The sequence below is a fragment of the Phalaenopsis equestris genome, unplaced genomic scaffold (genome assembly GCF_001263595.1).
Source record: "Phalaenopsis equestris unplaced genomic scaffold, ASM126359v1 Scaffold001124, whole genome shotgun sequence".
In the NCBI taxonomy this organism is placed as follows: Eukaryota; Viridiplantae; Streptophyta; class Magnoliopsida; order Asparagales; family Orchidaceae; genus Phalaenopsis; species Phalaenopsis equestris.
In genome coordinates this window covers 230,511-256,349 of record NW_018165563.1, presented here as the reverse complement: position 1 = coordinate 256,349, position 25,839 = coordinate 230,511, and the positions used below count along the sequence as shown (strand labels likewise).

At 35.8% G+C, this 25,839-nt stretch overlaps 1 protein-coding gene across 1 annotated transcript in view; it reads left to right on the top strand.

Annotated features, from left to right (window-relative positions):
- LOC110033292 (peptidyl-prolyl cis-trans isomerase PASTICCINO1) overlaps positions 1-19,152 on the top strand; it is a 71,670-nt gene extending 52,518 nt beyond the window's left edge. The window contains exon 20 of the mRNA XM_020737219.1: positions 18,650-19,152. Coding sequence (XP_020592878.1) covers positions 18,650-18,931 — 282 coding nt within the window. The 3' untranslated portion in view covers positions 18,932-19,152. The remainder of the gene's footprint in view (positions 1-18,649) is intronic.
- The last annotated feature ends 6,687 nt before the right edge of the window (positions 19,153-25,839 follow it).

Genomic DNA, 25,839 nt, shown 5'->3' with positions numbered 1-25,839 from the left:
AGCTAGATAACAGTGAGAGAGAGATTGACTGAGGGTGCATGAGAGAGAAAATTTGAGTGAGAAGCATATTGAGAGAGAAGGAGCGAGTGGGGGAGTGTGTAGAGAGAGAGAGCGAGAGATAAAGAGTTAAGTGAGTGGGAAAGAGAGATATAGAGATAGATAGTGAGGGAGAGAGAATAGATAGTGGGAGAGATAGTTTGATAGTTTGAGAGAGAAAGAAAATGACTAAGAGAAGTAAGATAGCAGAGGAAAAGGGTGAAATCAATATTCTCTCTATCTCACTCTGTCTTCCTATATCATGTAATGTCACACTTTTCACTCTCCCTACCTCTATCACAGTCTCTCTTTATCACCCCCTCTACCTCTATCCCACTCTCTCTTTCTCCCTCCTTCACCTTCCGATCCTCCCTTTCCTCCCTCCCTTCTTCATATTTCTCCCTCTTCCTCTCCCTCTATCTCTCTTATTATCTCCTTTTGTCTTCTCCTGCCTTCTCATTAATTCTCTTGATCGCTCTCCCTCTCATCATCCATCTATTAACCTTTTCTCTCTCCTAAGACCTCTCAATATGAAGATGCTCTCTACTTCTTTCGTTCCCTCCCTCTTTTTTTCTCACCCGATCTCTCTGTCTCTTTCTAGAGAGATCAAGAGAAATAGAGAGAGGAGAAACAGAGAGTGCCAGAGAGAGAGAGAGAGGTGTGAGAGAGAAAGGGAGAATAAGAGAAAGATGGGAAGAGAGAGTGAGATATTAAAAGTAAGAGAGAGTGAGAAAGAGTGACTGGGACAGAAGGAGCAGGGTGAAAGGAATGGGAGTAAGAGAGAGATGGATGGGGAGAGAGAGAGTTAGAAAGTAGAGAAATAGAGAGATATATAAAGCTATAGAGAGTGAGAGAAAGAGATAGAGAGAAGAGATAGAAAGAGAGATAGTGAGGTAGAGAGAGTGAAAGGAGAGAGTGAGAGAAAGAGGAGGAGGTAAAAGATATATTTAGAATGAGAGGGGGTCAGATTGAAAAAGAGAATGAGAATAGAGAGATATAGCAATAGAGCGAGGGAAAGAAAGATATGGAGGGATGGAGGGTCACTTTCTCTCTTTGAGCTGAAGAGAGCATTAGTGAGGTGAGAGGGAGAGAGAATGATGGGGAGAAAGGGGGAGAAGGAGACGGAGAGGAGAGAGATAGGGAGAAAGCAAAAGAGAGAGAAATAAAGAGTGAGATTGAGTGAGATAGAGAAAGAGGAGTGAGAGAATAAGGGAGAAAGAGGGAGAGTGATTGTGGGGGAGAAAGAGCAAGAAAGAGGGAGGGATATAGAATGAAAGAGAGAGGTAGAGTGAGGTAGAATGTAAGTGGAAGGGAGGGATGCAAAAAGAGTGAGAGAGTGGGAGAAAAAGGATAACGGTAGAAAATGAGAGAGAGACATAAGTAAAGATAGAAATTGAGAGGTTAGAGGGAAAGAAAAAGAGTGAGGAGAGTGAGAGAGAGTGAAGAGTGAGAAGGGGAGCATGAGAAAGGGAGAGAGAGAGTGATAGAAATAACAAATAGAGCAAGATATGAAAAGAACACCTCTCTCTATCTCTCTCAGAGTTTCTCTTACACACTCTCTCTCTCTCTCTTTCTGCCTCTATCCCTTCCTCTCTATCACTAAAAAATAGAGCAAGATATGAAGAGAAACACCTCTCTCTCTCTCTCCCTCTCACACTTTCTCTTACACACTCTCTCTCATCCTCCCTATATCCCTTCCTCAACTCACTCTCTCTATCAGCCTATCTATCTTACTTTCCCCTTTATCACTCATCTATCCTCATAAAATTTTTCTCTCACCCCCACTCTCTCTCTCTCATCTCTATCTTGTAATATCGAGGGAGAGGAGGGATCGATGGATAGGGAAAAGGAGAGCAAGTGAGAGTGTGTGAGAGGGAAAAAAATAAAGAGATAAAGAGACAGAGATAAAGAGATAGATAAAGAAGTGAGAGAAAAGTAAGGGTTTGAAATAGTGCGAGGGTTAAAATAGCAAGAGGGAGGGAGGGGAGAGTGAAAGAGCGAAAAGAAGAGAAGAATAAAAGAATGAGCTGTAGAGAGAGATTGATAGGGGGAGACAGAAAGATAGAGAGAGATGGGAGAGAAAATAATGAAATACATGAAGGGATTATGAGAGAGAATGATAGTGAGATAATGAGAGAGTGGGAGAAGGAGAGATAGAGAGGGAGGGGGTGCTAGAGAGAGAGAGCGAGAGAGAATGAAAAGAGGAGATATCAAATTGGGGGATAGAGAAGAGTGTCAGTAAGAGAGCAATGTAGATAGCGGAAGAATGTGGCCAAGAGAGAGACAAGAGAAATAAATAGAGTGAGAGAGAGAGAGATGAGCAAGCAAGAGTGATTGAGAGTGTGGGAGAGATAATAAAAGACAAAGAATGAGATAGAGATAGTGAGATGGAGAACGATAATAATATTAGAGAGCATAAGAGTCGTGGAGAATGAGGTAAGAGGAAGAATATGAGATAGTGAGATAGAGAAGGAAAGGGAAAAGAGATATTGAGGGAAAGTGAGAGATAGATAGTAAAACAGAAAAAGAGAGAGAGAGAGAGAAAAATGAGTGATAGAGAGGTAGGGAGAGAGATAGGTCCTATCCCTTACACTCTTGCTCTCTGATCTTTTATCTCTATGTCATTTTGCACTATGTTTCTCTCTCTCACTTTCTTCCTTTATCACTCTATTTCTTTTTTCCCTAACTCAATCTCTCTTAAGAGATTGGGAGAGTGAGAGAGATAGGGGAGAGAGAAAATAGATAGAGAGGGAGAGGGAGAGTGAGAGAGAAAGAGAGAGAAGAAGAGAGAGAGAGGGAGGGATAAACATAGGTTTTTTATGGACATGTCGGTAGAGTGGTAGAAATCTAAACCTACTTGAGACAGATAAATTTATCTATGTCATTCCAAAATTTATCTTTCCAAAATTTCTTCTAAGTCATTCCAAAATTTATCTTTAGACTCTAAATCTAAACCTACTTGAGGAGCATAAACACTTATAATATTAAAAATCTTAGTATCAATGATAATCTTAAGGGCTATAATTCTATCACCAACTCTATTAATTTTTACAACATTATCTTTCAAACTCTTATCTATAATTACACCTACACCATTTCTAGTGCGACTCTTACCAGAATACCAAAGTTTAAAACCTAAATTATCAATCTCCTTAGCCTTTTCTCCCACCCACTTAGTTTCTTGAATACATAAGATATTAATTTTCCTATGAATCATAATATCAACTAATTCCATTAATTTACCATTGAGAGTGCCTATATTCCAAGATCCTATCCTAATATTAGTTTCATTAATGTCATGGACTAACTTCTTTACCCGCATTCGCCCGTAATGTGGGAACCCTTGCTTATTTAACACTACACCCGGGCGCCGGTGTAGCGGCCCTTGCACACTTTTCACTGTATTCAGGCTATACAGCGCGTCGCTTCCAGGGGACGCCCTAATTGTGTAGCGACCATTGTGTATGCTTTAGATAAATTTAGATCTTATTTAATTGGAACTAAATGTGTTGTGCACACTGATCACTTTGCTAACCCTCCACTTTTCTCATCCGGGCTTGGGACCGGCAACGACAGTGTTAATTCCATAGTATTATTACGTGACAGAATATTCTATCTTCAAAACAACTGCTTTGATTTTTGTAAATATATTGAACAATAAAGCTGACGGGTTGGAACATTTCTTTTGCATGTACTCAGAAAATATTATCATGATGCCCTTAAATTAAACAAGGTACATTGCAATTTATTAAATTAGAGTTTGTACGAAAAAGTTGTTGGATGTAATATTAAATTAAATTTGCTAATGATATGAAGAAACTATATTGGATTATCTTTCTTTTATATCTTGGCGAACTTTAAAAATCCAACTATAATTTTATATTTTATCTAAAATTATTTTAATAATGCTCTCTATTTTAGTAATATAATACAGAAGATGTGCAAGTAAATTGAAAGGATGAAATTCATATGAATTATTTAGAAAGCAAAAGAGTAGATCATAGGTAGTGTGATTAGAAGTTATGTGAAAAGATAATATCAACATCTGATATAGCTCAAACAAGAATGAATGGATGTCAAGAGTTGCAAATGGGAGTAAATCTTTTTTAAGTCCTTTTACTTAAAAAATTGCGCATCATTAAAAATATAATGAACGTGATTAGTCAGAGAGTTAATGATCAAATGAATATGTATTTATTCATGATATGATAGTTGTAACACTACATATTAATAAAGTATAAGTAAAAAAGTATTGCATGAACTCCATTTTGATTATATTTGAAGTACCGTTTGCATTTCTAAGAAGCTTCATGAGATCAATCTTGAAAAATTGTCCTTCAAAAGCTTAAGCTAGAAAGATTTAGCAAGACTTTTGTAATAAATGGCCTGTTGTGACTTGGGCTTAGTCTTCATTTCCATTGTGTTTAAGCATGATCCAGATACTCATGATAAGTGTTAGGGAGGTGCTTAACTAGTGCAGAAAACAGTAAAATTAAAAATCTGTTTTCATAACTAAAGCATGCGTATTTTCTTATGCTATTCTCCAACCAAATGTATGTGATCAATTGTACGCTTATGAGTTTATATTTAGAGGTAGCAAATTGTTTTGATTGTATCTTAATTGTTAATATTTGTATTTACATTTTTCACTTGGTAGAAAATTTATTATTATGCCAGGAAGTTACTAAAGTTTGTACTTATATCAAAATGAAGAGTTAATTTTATAGCAATCATGGCAATAGGGATCATTTACTAGTATAACACTTGAACCTTTACCATCTAAAAAAACCTTTGATATGATTTTTGTACTGTGTTGTTGTAACAATGTTGATATAATTAACATTAGCCATTCATTCATAATTAATCTAATAAATGACACAGCTAAGTTTACTGATCCCTAGCTGCTTTTCTGGGAGAAGGGTTGATAAGGGTTTGTTGGTTGGAGTGAAACTATTAGATGGCGAGTTGCAAGAGGCCCTTCGGGATGACACTGTAAGTTTGTTAGTTGATGGCGATTTTTGTTAGGTTTAGGTTATCACAGCCTAACAGGGAGGTGTTTGGCAGTGCCATCATTGTTGGAGTTGAAACTAGATGAGATGTTGTGAGACGGGTTGTCAATGGTGGGGACACTTAAGAATGAATGATGAGGTCAACCTTGTGGTTTTGAAGGAAGTGCGTTGTGGATTTTGTGAGTATTAAATTGAAAGATACTAAATAAGTAGGATTTATGGATGAAGTGGAATCCTTCTCATTGCTGATGAAATCTTAATAGAGCATTTTGTACAGGAAAAAAGATATTCATTGCATTCACTATATGATAGTGCTGTGTGTATTCAGAGAGGTGCCTAGTAAGAAGTTACAAATAGCAGGAAATTGAAGGCTGACATTAGCTTAGGATGTTGTAGAAGGGTTGAGATGGAAGAGCAGCGCAGTAGTGGCTGCTGTGGAGCTAGTGGAGTAGCAACTTTTATTCTATTAACATCCCTAAAAAGATGAATTGGCACGAGTTGTTAGCTTGTCCCTTAATTGCTGGATTTGATTTGTGGAGAGATCCTTGGTAAGTATATCCATAATTTGATCTCAAGAATCAACATCTATTTATTTGTCTTGTTCAAAGATGAAAGATAGGATAATTAACAAGAGCTATGACAACAACAACATCATAATGAGGCATAACAAGAAATTCTAGTTGAAGATGAAGCCAAATGATATCATATGTTGCCATGACATGCGTATTATACTCGGCTTTAGTTAACTATCTTTTGATAGTAAACTGCATTTTGATGATTGCACCATGAAATGAGTGTTGCACTATGAGCAATACAATGAGCTATTATTTTCAGTAAGTAATGTTGTCAGTATCGGGTCAATTTATCATTATAATGAATGTTGGGATAATTGGACATAAGAAAATATCATCAATATAAATTATTATATGAATCAAAATGTTATTGTGATTATAAATTCAAATTGATGGATTAGTCATATTGAGATGAAAACTTTCTAAAGGTGGCCAAAAAGAGTTGCAAAACACTATATTGGAGCTTATTTTAGACCATAAATGATCTTGTGAAACGGTGGCCAAAAAGAGTTGCAAAACACTATATTGGAGCTTATTTTAGACCATAAATGATCTTGTGAAACGTACATCATGACAATGAGTTGGATCTTGAATACTTTGTGATTAAGCTTGTTGCGTGAAATTGTTGCGAGACAAGTCAGTCAATCACAGAAGTATATAAATTAATTAAGTAATATACAAATAAAAGAGTCTGTATATCGATCCGCATGGATAATATCAAAATATTTATAACAGGAGAAGTTCTAGTTTTCTAAATCACTGAATTTAGTCTAAAGAAATCTAACAGTCCTAGAAAAGAAGTAAATAGAAATGATAGTAAACAGACATAATAGGTAAAGGCCTTGACTCCTTCAGAGGCAATGAGACTCATACTTCTATGCATCAGTATAGTGTTTTCTCTATGTTTTCTTATGAGTTCTCCTACGTGATAGTTCACAACAAATGACAATATCCTCTTTAGTTTATGGCCCCGTTTCAGGCTGCTTATAAATGCGTTTGGCATTTTGAAAACGTTAAAGGGATGTTTATTTCGTGCGTTTAGGCTGCTTATCCTGAACTGTTGTTTCAATTTGTTTATTAACGCGGTCGCGGAGATCGAACCCGCGAACCACTTCCTTAACTCGACTTATTACACCCGTGCCCTTATGTTGATTCGTTTTTTCGCTCGACCCCTGTTCTGCCCTAGGTACCTCTTTGCTCGCCTCTCTCCCTCAGTTGCTCCTGTCTCACGATTAGCGGTGCCTTTCACCCCTTCTCCCTCCAAACTCTGGTTACTGTGCTCTGTAAGTAATTTTGATGGAATGCTTTTCTATATGTAATTTGTGGCGATTTTTTGATGGAATGGTCATCTCTATGCGGTTTTTGGATGAAATGGCTTTCTTTATAAGATTTTTTGATTTTTGGATAATGTGGAGAATGGGTGAAAGTGAATTGGGGTGAATGAGGTTGTATCTTGTGGCTTTGCGCGATTCTTTGTTGCGATTGGTTGTTTGTGTTGTTGTGTTGCTATGGTTACCTTGGTTGGTGGCTGTGTGGTTTGTGAGCATTTATATGGTGGTTATATTTGACTGTGGGTGTGTGTGTGGTTGTATATGGTTGTATTTGACTGTGGGTTTAAAATTTACATTTCTAACATACAATTATGTGTATTTGGCTGTGGGTGTGTGTGACTGTGTGGTTGACCTTGGGTGCTCTGTGTTGTGGTTTGTGTTGTGTTGAGCTATTTTTCTGGGGTTTGGTTGGGTGGTGGTTGTGTTGGGTTTACTATGTCTGTTGGGGCTGTGGGTGTGTGCTATGTCTGTTGGGGCTGTGGGTGTGTGCTATGTCTATGTGGGGCTTGGTTGGGTGGTGGCTGTGTTGAGGCTGTGTGTGTGTGCTTGTGTTGGGTTTAGGGTGTGTGCTATGTGTTTGGGTTTAGGGTGTGCGTGTGGATGTGTGTTGTGTTGGGCTGTTTGTTTAGGGCTATGTGTGTGGTGATTGTGTTGGGTTTAGGGTGTGTGTGTGGCTGTGTTGTGTTGGAGCTGTGGGTGTGTTATTTTTGTTGTGACTGAGGGTGTGTGCGTGGTTGTGTTGTGCTGTGCTTGGTTGGCTGGTGGCTGTGTTTGGGCTGTGGGTGTGTGCTGTGTTGTGTTGGGTTTAGGATGACCTGTTAGTCACTACTGGTTAGTATCACATGTGAAATTCCGATAAAGGCAACCGAGTTTTTCGTCTTTGATTACCTTTTGAATCATTCACGAAAATGAGCTTCAGGATTTCAGGGACCTCCACTTCCCTCTTGACGTCATGTCGGGGGCACAGCTATGGGAGAAAGTTCTACAGGTGCCCACCGGCATCACAGAGAAGTGCGACTTCTTATGGCTGGCAGACAGTTCGGTAGATTCCACTGCCGATAATCATCGGGATTGGATGATATCCCTGGAGGATGATGTAGCTCGTGATATATGTCGTTTGGATTTTAAAATTAATATTATTATATTTTTAATTGTAATTTTAATAATTTTAAAATTAATCTTGATACACCGTTAGTAAGATATGTATCTTATTTTTTGTACTGTTATGAGTTTTTTGTTTTTCAAGTATCGAATATATTATTATGATAATTTTTTTGCAAAGAACATTACTGCACAGACAAAGTTGTCATTTATTCAGAAAACACAAACCAAACAATCAACCAGCTTATCCAGATCTGCTGCTGATTAGCAGCTTATCTGGATCAGCTGCTTATGAGCAGCTTATTAATAAGCTGCAACTGCCCTGAACAGACTCTATAGCTATGTCATAAGTGGAGTTGAAAATCATATTGCAGTTAAGGATTTAACCATGCACCAATTTTCAAGATTCCTTTGATCCCCTATCTATATTGCAATTTGCCACTAGGCATTTGAAGTTCATAGTTGATTGGACATGTGATTATGGTGGTTAGAAAGATGTTTTTGTCCAAGAATTTTACATTAGTCAAATTGATAATTAAAAATTAAATGAATTTAATGGTCCAATTGATTTTGGCCAATTCAAGCACTATAAAGAGATGACTAGTCGAAGTGGGCCCCACCCTTTGAGAGAATAGTAAATTTTGACCAAAAAATTTTATCTTCTTTTATTGATCGAAATGATGTATTTTTAAGTTTAGAATAATTTTTGTTAAAGATGGAAATCAATTTGAGATCTTTTAGGAGTTATGGTCAAATTATCACTTTATCTTTTCTAGTTATCATTTTCTCTCCTGATTTTCATTTACTTAAAATGTGCTAAACTGTGGTCAAGATTTAGCAAAAAAGAAGTTATTTGAAAGATTTTAATGATATGGACACAAAGGTGAAGTCCATTCTAAAAAACAATGAATCATTGAAAAATTTTTACATAATCCTATTTTCAAGTATAGGAAACCTAAATGCACTGTTTTATGTAAAAATTGTTTCAAATGATCATTAGATTGATTTGCATGATCTTTATTAGTGATAATAAACTTCATGCAACTTTTAAAAGGAGGTTTTAAGCTTTACAATAACATCGGGGGATAAATAAATAATTCAAGGGTTTAGTCAAGATTGAGCTCAAGTGAAGTCTAACCAAGCTTCAATCAAGGGAGATAGGGTGGACAAAATAAGAGGTCAACAGGAATTTTCTTGCACATTTCATGGATTTAGAATGAATTAGGCATGAAATTTTACAGTCACATAAACATGAATATTTTTCTATGGTAACATAAACATAGAATTCTTCCTGATGGTCACACAAGCATGAAATTTTACTAAGATAGGCATGGAATTTTCCATAAGCACATAAGCATGAAGGCTTTTTTTTACAATGGTTTACATGCCAAATGAAAGAAAAAAAAACACATGGACTCTATCTCATTTAGTAATGAAAATTATATCGAGAATCTACAAAAATATTTATAAAGAAACATAGAGAAATGGAGAGAAGAAGATGAAGAACAAAGAAGAAAAAGTATGTCGTATATTAATCGGGAGAGGGAAAAGAAGAAGAGAAGAGAAGAAGAACGAAGAAGAAGAAGTAAGAGAACGAAGATGATAAAGTCTTACAATGGGAGGAAACTAGAGTACTTTAGATGGTAAGAAGTAGACTAACTAGAGGAAGTAGTCTATCGAGAACCGACAGACCAAAGAGAGGAAAGGAATGGGAGGAGTGTCAGTGTGTCCACGAGGGGAGAAGATGGGAGGCATATATCGAGTAAAGAGGTCGGTGGCTAAAGGGACGCGTTGATTGGTCACCGAAAATGAGCAAGAGTCCTATGGATCCCTGGTGCGCAATAGTGCGGATGCAGATAGGGAGAAGGAAGAGTGGGCCACTTCGGCGACACATTGGGTGGCGCCTAGGTGCCACCTTGGCGCCACCTTGGAGGCGTCAAGGTGCCTGATTCTCAAGTTGGAGTGCTTTAAAAGTGGGTTGGGGTGCTTAGGAACCACTTTGAGTGGCGTCAATGTGTCAAGTAGCTCCTTGACACTTAGGTGGCGCCAAGACGCCGCCAACTTACGACCCTATTTGGGGGGAGAGCTTAGGACTCAGATAAGAAAGTTTCTTAGTTCATTTGGTAGAGAAAAATAAGGAGAATATCATGGTGGGATTGGTTTTAGACAAGTGTTCGCTACGTACTATAACGGTATACCTAGTGATTTATGGTTTAAATATTATAACTTTAAAAATATAATTTACAATTTTAATAACTTAATTTTCCACGATTTATCCTACTCACTAGGTATAAACGCAAGTGCATATATCGTTCAAGTAATATAGAGTTTTCATTAACAGAGTATCGATCCCACAGAGAAGCGAGATAAGAAATTCTTTAGGTTAAGTTCTAGTCTACTACTATTAGGTCTTAGTTTGAAATTTTCGTAAAATTTAATTTTTTTAAATTCACTAATTTACTCTAAAATTAAAATTAACTAAATTAAATAAAAACCTAATCTACGAAGGCTCATTAAATTTTAGAAAGTTATTATATAATTAAAATTTCTTCCCCCTTGAAATGAAGATAAATGACATACGCAGTAGAAGAATTGATAAAATTATGTAATAATTTTTTTGCCAACAAGAAACATGTCAACCCATCCTCTTCTGAGTGTATAGATAAACTTAATATTCTATTAGGTTTACACAACTAGCAGAGATGCAAAGGTGGTTAAAAAGCCTCACAACTCCTGGTAAGGTACCAAATCACTTAAATCAATTATCACCTAGAAGCTCCTAATAGAAACATATCAAGTATATTTCTTTTAAAAGTTGCATCGCCGCTTGAACTACTTCACCATAGCCAATCGGACAATGTGAGTGCACTCAAGTTGTGAAGTTACCGCTCGTCCAAGTATTAGTCTCAAATTACAACATATTTTAACATAACCTATGACCAATACGTTGTCAATGAAGTAATGGAGATATTACTCATCACATAGAAATTAAAATTATTTTATCATAGAATAAATTTTCCTATACATTCCACTATCGCATCACAAGAGCAAAGAGTAAGGAAAACTACTCCATTGCAAATGACATTGAAATCATACTATATTGCAATAATTTGAAGCAAATACAAAAAGAGTCCAAAATTTATCTTTACAGAAGATTCACGCCCTCCTTGCACAGCAAGTAGCAATCCCTTTATGCTTCTCAATAAAGTCCCAAAAGTCACCAAGACTCCAAAAGACACTTCCAGCCCTACCCACTCTCCCCCACACACACGCTCTCCCCTCCTTTCTTCTCCTCCTCTTTTTGAAGAGACACCAAGTCTCATTTAACGTAATCCTCAAAATTCTCAAGAGTCACTTCAGATGCCTTTTCGAAATTCATCCATATACATTGAATTTTAAGAAAACTGACTCTAGTGCATAGGCGCTCAACTATGGCGCTTAGGCGACAACCATCTAGAGGCTTAAAATAACTGCTTGGCGCTAGGCGCCGGATCCTAGTGCCATGGCGTCGGGCTCTTTGTTTTCATGTACAGGGTCTGGCGCTTAAGTGTCAGAAGTTGGTGCTAGTTCACTTTTTGCTCCTTTGCTCCGTTTTCACTCCATTTTCTCCAACACTCCATTTTCTGTACTTGAAACAACAAAAATGAAAAATATCTTTCTTTAAAGTATAATTTCATTATGAGCATAAAATGTATATAAAAAATAACATATTTTTAGGCGTGTCAATTCCCCGAAACTTAAACGTTACTTGTCCTAAAGTAAAACTACAACTTTAAAAAATATTGATTTATGTTAGTGGGTGTCTTTAAGATGACCTAAAATTTTGTTCTAGAAAACTTAGAAAATTTCCAGTAAATTAGATGGTGTTTAAGGTATCAGAATATTTAGTATTAAACTTAGCAATCAGATTTTCTTTTTAATTAAAAAATTATTAAAATTTTTTCAAACTTTGAATTCTTATAAAAATATGAATTTAAGGATCTATTTTGAAAATAATTTAACTATTACTTTGTGAAATTAAACTTAGGATTGATCCTAAGTTCTTTTCCTTATAAAGATTCAAGTGAAATCAATAATTAATTAGGTCAAAATCCTCAATTTTCTTCTCATATAGTCTCTTTTATGTGAGAATTACTATATCTGAATATGTCTTTAATGATTTTGAATTTCACTTTTCTTTTTGTAAAGTTAAAAATTTATATTCTATCCTTAACTTAAAACGTAGTATTAGTTTTTAAAAAAGAATTTTAATAGAGTCTCAATTTTTCAAGAAGTATTATTCTAAAAATTCTTAATTTTTCAAGAATTCAATTTTTTCTACTATAAATAGTAAAATCATTTCCCTACTATTTTCCTATTTTCATTTCCCTACTATTTTCTACTAAACATCTTAACTTTAGTTTCATCATTTTTAATAAAGTGCTACTAAATTTTCTTATTGCATTTCTATAATTAAAATTTTTCTTATTACATTTCTATAATTAAAATTTTAGTAATCTTATGATAACTCCACATAACAAAAATTATTTTTCAAATAAAATTTATTTGTAGTTTCTTTTGGGACTAGTAAAGTTTAACTTTGAAACCCAATATTTTACAATCAGTATAGATAAATATGACAGGAACAACAACAACAATAACAACAACAACAACAACAACAAAGCCTTAATCCCACAAAATTGATAAATACATGCTAAAAATTAAACTGGACAAAAAAGGAAGCATAAACTTAGTACAGGTACTAAGTATAGAAATAGGAATGTATAATTTTTAGGTTCGCAATTTAATAGAGAGAATTGCTATATAATAAATAAGGTATGAATATAAAGATAAGTCCATCTAACACAAGCAACACTAACATTCATTTCATAAAAACAATAATACAGACATAGTTTTTTACATCATCACTTCATCACAACTACAACACATCAATCTAACACAAACAAACAAACACTAAGACACTTAAACATCAAAGTTCGACACATAAGCAAAAACATTTTCTCATTGACAATCACATCAACAAAGATAATCATGGGGTGCCTCCCACGAAACGCTTGATTTAACTTCGCCAGCCTGACAATGGATTCATCCCGAATCAAAATTCCATTTAAGTAATCCTTGATCAATCACCCAATTTTTTTCCGGATCCTAAGATTCCTACAAAATCCTTGAATCTTAGTTTTTCTTTCAATTTTTTCTTTTCAGATTGATTCAAATTATTGCTCCTCATGTTTCTTTATAGATCTAATATTCTTTTAATGATTTTATCAGTTTGGATATTATTACAATTCTTAAAATTTATAAGAAATGAATCTCTATATATGATAATTCAAGATCTCCTAAATTTTGGATCGAATTTTCTCTAGATGATTCAAATTCTCGATCAAATTTTACTATGCTACTCTTCTTTCTTAAGTTATATTCTAAGTCTTCCCCTTGGGGCTGAGAAAAAGGTGAAGGTGGTCTTTTTATATTTATCTTGGTTCATGAAATTGGTTTTTGTAATTCTTTAGGAATTTGTTCCCTTGGTGTTTCAATCTCATTTTCTTCTTTTCTCAACTTAACTTTTTTTTGAACTATATCCTCCAATTATCTTTCACTTCTTAGTTTAAAAGCTTCATCTTTCCCACCATTCTTTTCCTTAAGGTTATCTCAGAGTCACTAGGTAAATTTTTGGAAGATGATTGTTAATTGAGTTAACAATCTGCTCCAATTGGTTTTCTATGTTTCTTATTGCAGCTCATTGACTTTCTAGCTGACTCTCCATTTGAATAACCTCTTCTAATAATAATTCCTCATTCTGTGGGTTGAAGTTAAATGTATGAGGAAAAACAGCCCAATGTTAAAAGTGCCCCAATTACTCCAATTACATATCTGATTAAGTTGATTATCTTCCCACAATTGGTTTCTTCCTCCAATATTGTATTCCAGTTAAAGTTGGAATGATTCTCCCAACATGGTTGTAATAATCATAATACAGATTGTGTATCTAAGGGCTAGTTTCAAAATAGTCAGTCTCAATTAATTGTCTAAATGATTTTTCCTCAATAACTGGGATTCCTGGATGATAAATTTTACATATTGATCTAACTTTCTCGCAATATCTTTAAACTGAGAAGTTAAAATAGTCAGCATATCAGCTTCATGAAAATTCACGACCCTCTTGGGGTTTATTCTATCAAAACTACTAGTATCATAATCCAAAACTGAATATTCACTATCTTGTTGGTCCGTCATTTCTATAATAAATTCATGTCTTTTATGATTCATAATTCTCATAACAGTTCTCTTTAGTTTAGGGTTTAGGGTTCAAGGTCTGCAGCTCCTACACTATGCAATAAATCTAAAGACTTAACTGATAGGACATATATTGAGTACCTTAAGCACACAAATTTTTTTTTGTTATTTTGGATTTTTTTTAAAATAAAAACACAATAATTAAACACACTAGATTATAACACTACATTTTCTAAATCTATATCTTACATGTTCAACTAAAATTCTCCTAAAGTTGTAGCTTCCCCGACAACGATGCAAAAAACTTGACCGTTACTCTAACGACATACCTAGTGATTTATGCTTTAAATATTATAATTTTAAAAATCTATTTTATAACTTTAATAACTTAATTTTTCACGATTTATCACTATTCACCAGGTATAAACACAAGTGCACGTATCGTTCAATTATTATAGGATTTTATTTAACCCAGAGTATCGATCCCACAGAGAAGTGAGGTAAGAAATCCCTTAGCATAAATTCTAGTGTACTACTATTAGGTATTGGTTTGTAAATTTTGAAAAGTTTGATTTTCCAAAATATATTAATTTACTCTAAAATTAAAATTAACTAAATTAAATAAAAACCTAATCTACGGAGGCTGGTTAAATTTTGGAAAGTTCTGATATAATTAAAATCTCTTCCCTTTTGAATTGAAGATAATGACATACGTAGTAGAAAAATTGATAAAATTATGTAATAATTTTATGCCAAGCTTAGTATTCTATTAGGTTTCACAATTAGTAGAGATGCGAAGGTGGTTAAAAAGCCTTACAACTTCTGGTAATGTACCCAATCACTTACATCAATTGTCATCTAGAAGCTCCTAATAGAAATAAATTTTCAATTATATTTCTTCTAAAAGTTGCTTTGCCGCCTGAACTATTTCACTATAGCCAACCGGACAATGTGAGTGCACTCAAGTTGTAAAGTCACTGCTCTTCGGAGTTTTAGTCTCAACTTACAATAGATTTTACAATAGTCTATGACCAGTACGTTATGTCAATGAAACAACGAAGATATTAGTCATCACATGGAAATTAAAGTTATTCTATCATAGAATAAATTTTTCTACACGTGCCACTACATCATAAGAGGAAAGAGTAAGAAAAACTACTCACTAAACATGCCCTTACAATTCTCTCTAAAGTCCCAAAAGTCACAAAGACTCCAAACCACACTTCCCCTCCCACACGCACACACACTCACACATACTCACACACTTTCCACCTCTTTTCTTCTTCTCCTCCTCTTTTTGAATAGACACTAAGCCTCATTTAATATAATCCTCAAATACCCCAAGAGTCATTTCAGATGCCCCTTTAAAATTCGTCTAAATACATTGAATTTTAAGAAAAATTGATTATGGCGCCTAGGCGTCAGTCATCTAGAAGCTTAAAATAACTGCCTGACGCCTAGGCGGCGGATTTTTACGCCATGGTGCCGGGTTCTTTATTTTCATGTACTGGGTCTGGCGCTTAGGCACCTAGCCGCCAGTTCAATTTTTGCTTTTTTTTCTCAAAAACTCTATTTCTTGTACTAAAACAAAAAGCACTTAAAATATTTTTCTTTAAAGTGTAATATTATTAAAAATTAACATAAAATGTATATAAAAAAGTGACACATTTTTAGGCATGTCAATAAGGTGGGCCACTTATAAAAAAATTGAGGTCTGAGTGTGAGCCTCATCCTAGGAGAAAAAATTGAAATTTTTCTATGAAACGTCAGATGAGCTTTAAACTAGTCAATTTTTATATTTTCAGCTTAATTTTATTATATTTTGAGTTTGGAGTTGGTTTTTGAGTTTGCAATAATTAATGTAGATTTCTTAGATGCTTCCTGAAACTAGACGAATTAAGCATATTTTTCTGTAGAAATCTATAAATTCTGACCTTGGGAGGCTTCATTAGTAGTGACCATGTGAGGATATTATGATTTAGAGCCTTTCAGATTCTTCTTGAGAAACTTCTGACATATTCTCTTCGCATGATCAAGTTCATGGGAGTAGTAGCGAATTATTTTAGTCTTGATTTTCAGAATTTAGACTTCCACTATATTTACCCCGAGACTGAGGTTTACTGATGTATGTATTTTTCTGACTAGCCAGAGCTCTAAGTTTTTATACTGATTAAATTTGAGAACTTGAAATAGTTCGCAACATTCTAGTATAGACTTCCCTTAAAGTAGTAACTCCATGATCAGATAGGATCTTTGATTTGACACCCTCATACTGTTGATCCTACTAGAAAACTTATAATAGCCGTTTGTTCTCTTTGAGCCTGTTGAAACCAAACGTTAGTACTGAAGGACAATTATGCATTCAATTCTTTATAAACATTTTTAAAGTGCATGTGATATTTGTTAAGTGATTGAACATGCTGTCTAGCTTGATAGAACTATTTGCAAACATGAAAAATTCGAGAAATATTTTCTTCCCTGAAAACACAAATGCTAATTCCTTCATCTCATCTTTAACATAATGAGTGAGATGATTAGATTAATGAGATTTAATAGAATTTTGTATTTGCATCAAGAAATGGGCATCAACTCTCATCCATACAGAATAATTCAGAACAGTCTCGACTAGGGGATTAATACTGAGGTGAGGCGACTTTCTTGAGAAATACTCCTTATGTAGTCTCACATTTTTATTCCAATAAAAGTAATTGATGCCGTTTAGCTATTCATTACTAATTTTAGCCATGGATAAAATCAATTTTGTGATGAGATGTTTTTGTCTAACAATTATGATTGCCAGACAATACTCAACGAGACTGAATAGATGAATCTCAGTGATGTTGTGATTTTGTTTAGTTTGGGCAATGCTGGAAGCTAAATTGTTTCTGAATGGCACTGAGGAGACGATACCAAAGTAATTACTGGACAAAAATGGTGGAACTCAACCTGTCTCTGAAAATCAAACAATTCACCAATTCGATTGAGAATTAAAGAGACAGTGAGCCGGCTCAACAATTCTTAAACCCAACAATTCAGTTCGGCTTTGCTTGTAGACAGTAAGCTAACTCGATCGTCAACTCTGGAAACCCTGCTTCTGATACCAAGCCGATCAGTTCGAAGAAAAGATAGCAACAATGGTTCACTGGGGCGAGGGCTATGAGTAGACAACCATTCGAAACTGCGACAAAGGCGATCGAGTCAAAGAAATCCATAAATTGCAGCTCAAAACCATGATTCCTTTTTAGTTTCGTCTTCTCCAGACGAACCGAGCGTTCCTCCTCGGTGCAGATGCAGCTGAGGCGGTCAAAATCTGACAAACTGGAGCAGTCGAGGCTAATCTATGAAACATATTGCACAGATCAACAGAGCAAACTACGTCGAACGATGAAGCAGATGACACTGATCGAAGAAGCGCACCGTCGGCGAAGATAAGCTACATAGACGAAGCCAAGGAAGACAAGCTAACCTTATCGTAGGATGAAGGCGAAGTAGGCGAAGGCTCTGATACCATGTGAAGGGAAGCAAATTTTTTTATTCATAATTGAACACATATGTTAGATATTTATGCACGCTCCCATCTGTATAGATTAGGAATATTCCTAGTATAGAAAAATCCTATGATTAGTTCTCCTCTAATTAGATACATAATATCAATCTTCTTAATATAAAAGCTTTCTAATTTATTACTTTCCATAACATGTAAATATATATACATAATGGCGTACATTAAGCAGTGACAAATTATTGAACGCTGAGATTAGCTAGGAAATTTTGGATAAACGGTTCAGAGGGAAGAGCGCTGGAGTTGTGGCCGCTGTAGGGGTACAGTAGCAGCAGCTTTTATTTTGTTAACAATTGCATCATAGCTCAAGGCTGGGATCGAAGAGCTCAATTGATTTCTTGAAGGTTGAAATCATGTTTTGAAATATTACTTATTATTATACTCCAGATTCATTTCAAACTCTTCAAGTACCTTTCAAATCCATATATTTGATGACTTCCTTTTCACATACAAAGTGATGAAGACACGTGCCTTTTATTGTCAAGCAACCAAATGGGAAAAAATAGTTTTGTATTAATCCCACCCGCACGCACGCACGCCCGCTAGTACATATAATCTATTGAGGCATTTACATTCATAACCCTCAAATTCTTAACATCATAAAAATTTTACACCGCCATCTTCTTAAAAATAAAATGCACCCTTTTATCCATAGATTTATTGCACCCAAGTTTTATAAAGATAAATATCAAAACTTTAGGTATTAATATATAAATTCATTAGAATTTTGCATCTTATGTAAATTTCCCTACCTTTTTTATGTTAATGCACGTGCCTCTTCTCTCTTGCGAGTCTATACAGGAAGCGGAGAGGAAGGCCAGGAAACAGTTTAAAGGGCTATTTGATAAGAAACCTGGAGAGATTTCTGGCGCTGTAAACATTTCTACAGATAACGAGGGGATAGAAACGCAGAATTCGGATGGGAAGTTGGCTGACCCGGAGGACAGCCAAGAGGGCCGAGAAAGCAGCGTTGCTGCGGGTGAGCCTGTTGAACCAGAAAAATTAGGATTTCTCACTCGCCTATGGCCTTCAGGTAGAAGAATCTTCGGGTCTCTTGGATTAAATAGATGCTCGATTCTGTGAAAGATGACGGCAGGTAGCAACTGCCCTTTATGCATCTCGTTTTTCTGTAGCGTTGCAGAAAGCATTAGAGTTTGTGTGTTTGTTTATGCTGATGCATTTTGTTGTGAATTATGTGGCTGTAAAATTATTTTCTTATGTTTTGAAATTAATAATCATGTTATATGATGGTTGAGGTTACTGGAAAATTGTGATATGAATAATAATATTATAAATTGTTCACGTACTCATTCTCCAACAATGTTTCTGAAGTGTCTCACGATAAGATATTCTGGATGAGTTTTTATTAGATTTTGAAGCTGTTGAGTTTTTTTTTTTAATAGATGCATTAAATATATTTTTGATAGATTTTTTTTAGGTATTATATTGTATTTATTGTAAAACTTACAGCAGAGTGCCAACATAAGTTCTGTGGAATCAAATTATAGCTGAAGGGTAGAGCTGCGACATTTTTTTTTATTTCCTTGTTTAGTTTCACATAAATTTGGTGTATTTGCTTTACTTTCATGTTCCATTCGGTTGCCTCTTTTAAAGATATGTGAATTTTTTATCTAATATTTCGATGGATATAGTTGGAAGTTACGTTTAAATACTTATATCCATCAAAACGTTTTGAATCTAAATTTGCCTGGGATATCTGTTTGAGAAAGAATGTTGAAGGATAGAGAGAGAGAGATGGAGAGAGAGAAGGCAATGACACAGCCTTGAATAGTAGAATTGCGTAATCTTTATTCATGAAATGGACTCCCTATGTGTAAGAATGAGTCAATAAAGAATTACATATTGTGCTCCTAAAATATAAAGATACATCGAGGGTGTCGTAGGATGGGGTCGGACAGTGACCTTCGGGCTTGGAGGTTATAGAGCTAGGTGGTTATAAGGCTAGGCAATCGAGAGGATGGGTGGCTATAAAACAACGCGGCCGCATGGTTGGGTGGTCGAATGATTATTTGCTAATAATCTGCATTAGCCGTTTTGGAGTTGAAGGGTTTGTTTCCTCTTCACGATATGTTGGGAGGTGACGGGCTCATCCGAACGGGCTTGATCAATTGGATTCTTGAAGGGTGATCCTTTTTCATCAGTTAGGGGAGCCCCGTCCCTACGATAAGGGGAACTGGCCGGTTGAGCATATGGTCTGGAACCATCTATGATTGGTCATATGAGCACACACCTTTTAATTCGTTTGTGAGATGACTTCGTGATTCGTGCTAGCACATTTTTGACGTACATATGAAGTTTTTCAAATTTTTTTCTTCTAGATAGTGACATCCGCGATAAGGACAAGAAATTTTTTTAAGAAGACAATCTCATATCAGCATTCATTTATTAACATCATAAATAAACTTGCTAGACTATTATGTCAATGATTGCCATATATAGGAATCATTGTGAATTTGCTCCTTTTTTAGATCTTCATCAGTTGCTCATAGCTTCATTATGGAGAAGGGGTCTGACTTCATGATAAGACCCTTAGATAAGGCCAGGATGCTAGCCGCTTTTGAGGTCAGATTGCGCCCTGCTGAGGGCTTACTGTAGAGAAAGAAATTGGTGAAGAGGTCAAGATAGATTAAAGATGCGAGGTGGAGTCATCAGATTCGACTCTCGATGCACTGGGGGTGGGGGTGCTTTACCCAAGTTTGTTGACCAGGCGGTTACAGCGGTCAATCCATCCACGAGGGCTCCCTTCAAAGTCCACTTCCAGCCAATTGTTGTGAATATCTCCCTCTTGCCCAATATTCAACAAGTTGGTGGTAATGACTCTCTATTCGACGGTATAGGGTTGGCAGAAGAGCTACATGGTCTGAAGTGAATTGGAGATATTAGGTAAACTGTTATCTTTTTTTCCTTTAACTTATCCTTTTTCCTTCTGTTTGATGCTTGTTGATGGTTCTTCGTTTGGTAGATGCAGATCCCTGCGCTTGACAATTATCGGCTGGCATCGGTGGTTCGATCTTGTGGACAGTTTTGGCTCTTGGAGAACTCATCGGCGGTGAAGAGGATTTGGTTAGTCATTTGGCTGGACGTGATGTGATTCGGGGCGAGACTCTTGAGTCATTTTGGTTGTTGCTTAGGGCCCTAGCATGTCGTCTAGCAGAAATAGAGGCCATCCTATCTCGTAACGGCCAAGATTTATAGGCCTGACTAGAGGAAATGCTTGAAGAAGCCATCGCTCTTCACTATGGGATTGTAGGGCTCTAGTGGGATGCATTTGTCATGAAGGTCAGTTCTTAGGCAGACCAAGTGAACGAACTTAAGCTCGGTGGCTAGACATTGTTTATGAGGTGAGTGAAGAGAAGCTTAGTCCTTGCCAAGGCAGCCGAGGATCAATTGGTCAAATGTTTCATGTCAGACTCAGGTCCCGTTTGGGGCAGCTTATTCGGGTGCAGCGGCGTTTTGAAAATGTCGTCGTCGTGTTGAAAATGCGTTCGCGCTGCGTTTTGGTGTTGTCCCGATACACACTTCCCAAATTCGTTAATAGGCCTCGCCGTGGGATAGACCCCGCGTCCTGCGTTCGCGACTCACGTTAGGGTGAAGAATTCCTCCCTTGCCCTTCTCCGCTCTCCCTCGCCCTCTCCTTCTCTAATCTGCCTTTTGCTCCTTCACCCTCACCGTGATTGCATCATATGAGGTATGTTATCAGTATCAATTCCTTCTACTTCTTCACCCTCCCCGTTCTTCCTTCTTCCTTCTGCTCCTTCATCCTGAACATATGGCAAGTCCGATTTCTCTGTTTGTTTGTTTTCGGAGGTGGAGTTGCAAGCATGCTATTCTCTTAATTTTTTTTTTCCAAGATTTATGAATTTTCAGTGAGGTTTCATTATTTTGCCCGGGAATGTTGGTATAACTACTGCGTAGCTATTTGGTTTTTCATACTTCGAACATTAACAATTTACTCGACAATGTTGGTATAAGTAGTTCGAAGAAAATTTTTGCCATTGTGATTGTTGCTCGGGAATGTTGGTATAACTATTGGAAGTGGTTACTTTCAGTGAGAATTAGAATTGTCGCAGTGATCCTTTTTGATTCTTACGGTTGGCATGCTTTGGAGATCATAAATATTCCCCTTTTATCTTTCATCTGTTGCTATGGCATTTTGTGTCAAGGACTGTATTGATGGCTTGTTATGTGGATCAGGAAAGCCCATTTATTTTACCAGAATTCAAAAAAGAGATTGTAATGTTGTCACTGGATGAGAATTTATGAATCAAATACAGCTGTTCTAACACTCTTCAAGAAGAGTAAAAACTTTTGTTAGCATTGTTTTTTGAATAGTTGTGGGAGCAGTTTATATATATTTAAGGTTGTTTTTACTGTCTTTCACCCAAATTACCCGTCTCAACGTTCATGTAATTGCATTGGAACTAATTCATGTAGGTATTAATGTGTTGCGGCCATCTTCTTAGGATATATTTCTACTTCAGTTGGAATTGTTTCTTGACTGGAGATTTGTGTAGTTAAATCTTGACTGTAGAGGGTCCAATCCCATGGTGCTAATCTGGATCATAAATTTATTGAAGGAAAAGCGCTATTGTTATCATTGAATTTTGACTATGATGTTTATCACAAGCTTTGCATTGTTTTAGCTTGTGGTATTGATGATTTCCATAGACAGGTTTATGGTTCTTTCGTGACATTATTTTACCAAGAGTGGAAAAGCTTGATTCTCTCGTTGCATCATTGTACCAACTATACACATGCAATATTTTGAGGGTTGGTACGGTGGAGAAGCATTAATTAATCCTCTCATAAAGAAAAATCTTGTTTATATTTTCTATACAATTATATTGTATGTAACCTATGAAAAAGATCTATGCTAAAGGCTAAAGATCAGTACAATTATATTGTATGTAACAATTATATTGTATATTTGAGGATTGATGCAGTGGTGAAGAATGATTATTTTGTGAGACTAGCTTTTGCTCTGATATATTATTCATGATGCATATATATATATATAATATATATATATTGAGACAGATATGCAGGCATATATTGACGAAACTATTATCATATCTGAAGTATTTGAGGACAACATTTTGAATTTCCCTTCCCTATGACACTTATTGAGGTTTAAAAATTGCAAAATTCTTTCGATAAGTCTTATCAACGTTATTTTTTTTCTGCCTCCCTTCTATTACATAATAGAAAGTCAATTGTGGTTTATCTTTAATTTGCTGAAATTGTCATGTTGTTCAAATAGTTAACCATTTGAACCTGTAGTTTGTAGTACATGTGTCTTAACCACTATTATTGCATTGGAAAAGCAAATAAAACATTGAATAGTCATATGAATGTCATAAGTTGGTTATCCTCTATTTAGTGTGTAGTTGTTTAATGGTATCACATCACATAATTTACTGCTTTATCACACCAAGGTGTTAAAAGGATGGTATATGTTCATTTGATTATGACACCAAGGTGTTCAAAGGATGGTATATGTTGTTCATTGTGGCAGAGTTGTTTATTAGTGGCAGGGGCTTTTGATTTTCAAGGCATATGAGTGGTAATACATCGCCACTTTGATACATTGCTTGAAATTTCTTTTGTGGTTTTTTTTACTAGATTGCTCGATTTCCTTACTAGTTGCTCAGTTTTCTGACTGTGTTGCTCGATTTCCTTACTGGGTTTCCTAGCCTGGTTGCTATCTACCTTGCCCAGTTTCTAGGTTTTCTTGTTGTTGGTTTGGTTTCTACATGTCCAGGACCTACACTTAAAATTGCATGTCATAGAATTCTGGTGTGTTTGTCGAATTTAAATATATACCATCCGATTCTCATGTGTTTATATGCTTATCTCGAATTCAGAAATGTAGTATGTATAAGGCTTATGTTTAAGCCTCAACCATATGTTGAGACAATTATTTAGGCATATATTGAGGGAACTACCGAATCATATATGAGGTAGACATTTTAAGTTTTTTTTTTCAATTCTTTCCTTTTTTGTTTTTTTAATATTGAGGGAACTACTGAAGCATATATGAGGCTTATGTTTTTTTAATGGTTTATCACGATATTATATGTTATGTTGCTCTTTTTAACCATAAATTCTTCATGTAGTTCCAACATGGCTAAAATGAATGAAGGTGGTCTGTCAGCTTTGTGGGATAAGGAAGTTATATTATGTATTACAGAAATTTAAATCGGAAATAAACTAACCACTATTTCAAAAAAGAATATTGGCAAAATATTGCGAAAATGTTCAAAGAATTGACGAAAAGGGATTACGATAGGCTCAAATTCAAAAATAAATGAGATCATTTGAAGGAGTGAAAAATTTGGAAGGAGCTCAAACGTGGATCCACCGAGTTGGGTTGGGATCCAGTTAAGTGAAAAATTGATGCTCCAGATGATTGGTGGGGTGATAAATTGGATGTAATAATTACACTTTCATTTTGTTTATTCTTGTATTTTTTTGTTATTGACTAAACCCCTCTCCTTTCATTCAATGATACAGGCCTTGACAGCAACTAAAAAATATAGGCAGTGCAGAATTGAGCCAGAGTTCGAAGAAAAATTGTACATCTTTAAGGGTGTTATCACGATGGGAAAACATGCTTTCAACCCAAGCGAGTTAGGTTTTTTAGGACTACCAGATGACTTGCCACCAGAACATGTTATAGCAGATGAAGAAGTACCTAGTGTTAACCAAAAGGAGATGGAGGAGTCCAGTTCCCTGTCCAAGAGGTTCAGGCTTGGCAGGAAGAAGAAAGAAAAGGACATCTTTGTGAAAAACTCATTCGATCAATTGATTGCTGCTTTTGCATCTCCACCCTCTGATAACATCAACTTAGATTGCGTTGTCATTTTGGACGCTATTGCAGATGTAATTTTCGATATGCGCTTTCATGCAAAATGTGTAAAAAACTTGAAGACCCTACTCGTAGGCAAGTGTTCATGGCGATGCGTCCTGAGCTGCGCATTGAATATTTGCTTGTTTTAGTAGATAATGAGTCTGTTTTATGTTATGTTGTCACTAGATTTTTATTTAATGTAATTTTATCTTAGCACTTTTATGAAATTTCTTTTTTGATGCTTTATAGTCCTTGATGTTATTTTTATTACATTCGTCTGTCATCGCTCGTCCTACTACATTTCTCCTTTCAAGCTGGATCCACAACATGGGCTGCATCTATTGTGATATTATTGTTGGAATACTACCGCACCAACACTAGACGGATACCACATATGACATCCTCCTATGTTGGGGACAAATGGGTGGGTGAAATGCTTGTTGGACATCTGATAAGGTTCAACAACTTTTTTTGAATGACTGCACTCACTTTTATGGATCTCCTTCACTAGTTATGTCTTAATCACGACCTCCAAGGTTCTTCTAGAACGACCACTAGAGAAGGGTTTGTGCTCCATAGTTCATCATGGTCGAAGTATAGCTAGTAGGGCTACAACTAGTGGTTTGGGTTACCCTGCCCTAATTTTCACTTTATGTGAGCAATCAGGAGTAGAGTCCCATAGAAATGAGGAAAGACTGCAACCACAAAATCCTATTGGGAAGCTTACGGTTCAAAGAGTTGAATCATTTGTTGAGTCTAGAAGTGGAGGTATTGATAGACCCTCTACATCAACTACAGGGGCATTTACATCTCGCTCTGCTTCACTTGAAAATATTATAGAGCAGTTTATAATTCAACAAATGGATATAGTTAATTTGCAGAATCACATTGAAGAAATTGGAGCAAGAAATGCTTATAATGATGAGTATAAGCAGCGGAGAGTTCAACATGATATAGCTTTTGAGGAAGCTATGGTTAGATATCTTAAGGGTGAATGCAATGTGGAGTTTCTAACTAACCCCAACATCACTCCTTATGCTCTTATTCAAGATGAAGAATAAGGAGATGATGATGATGAGGAAGGCGATGAGGACTGATATTCTTAGGAGATTAGTTTGTT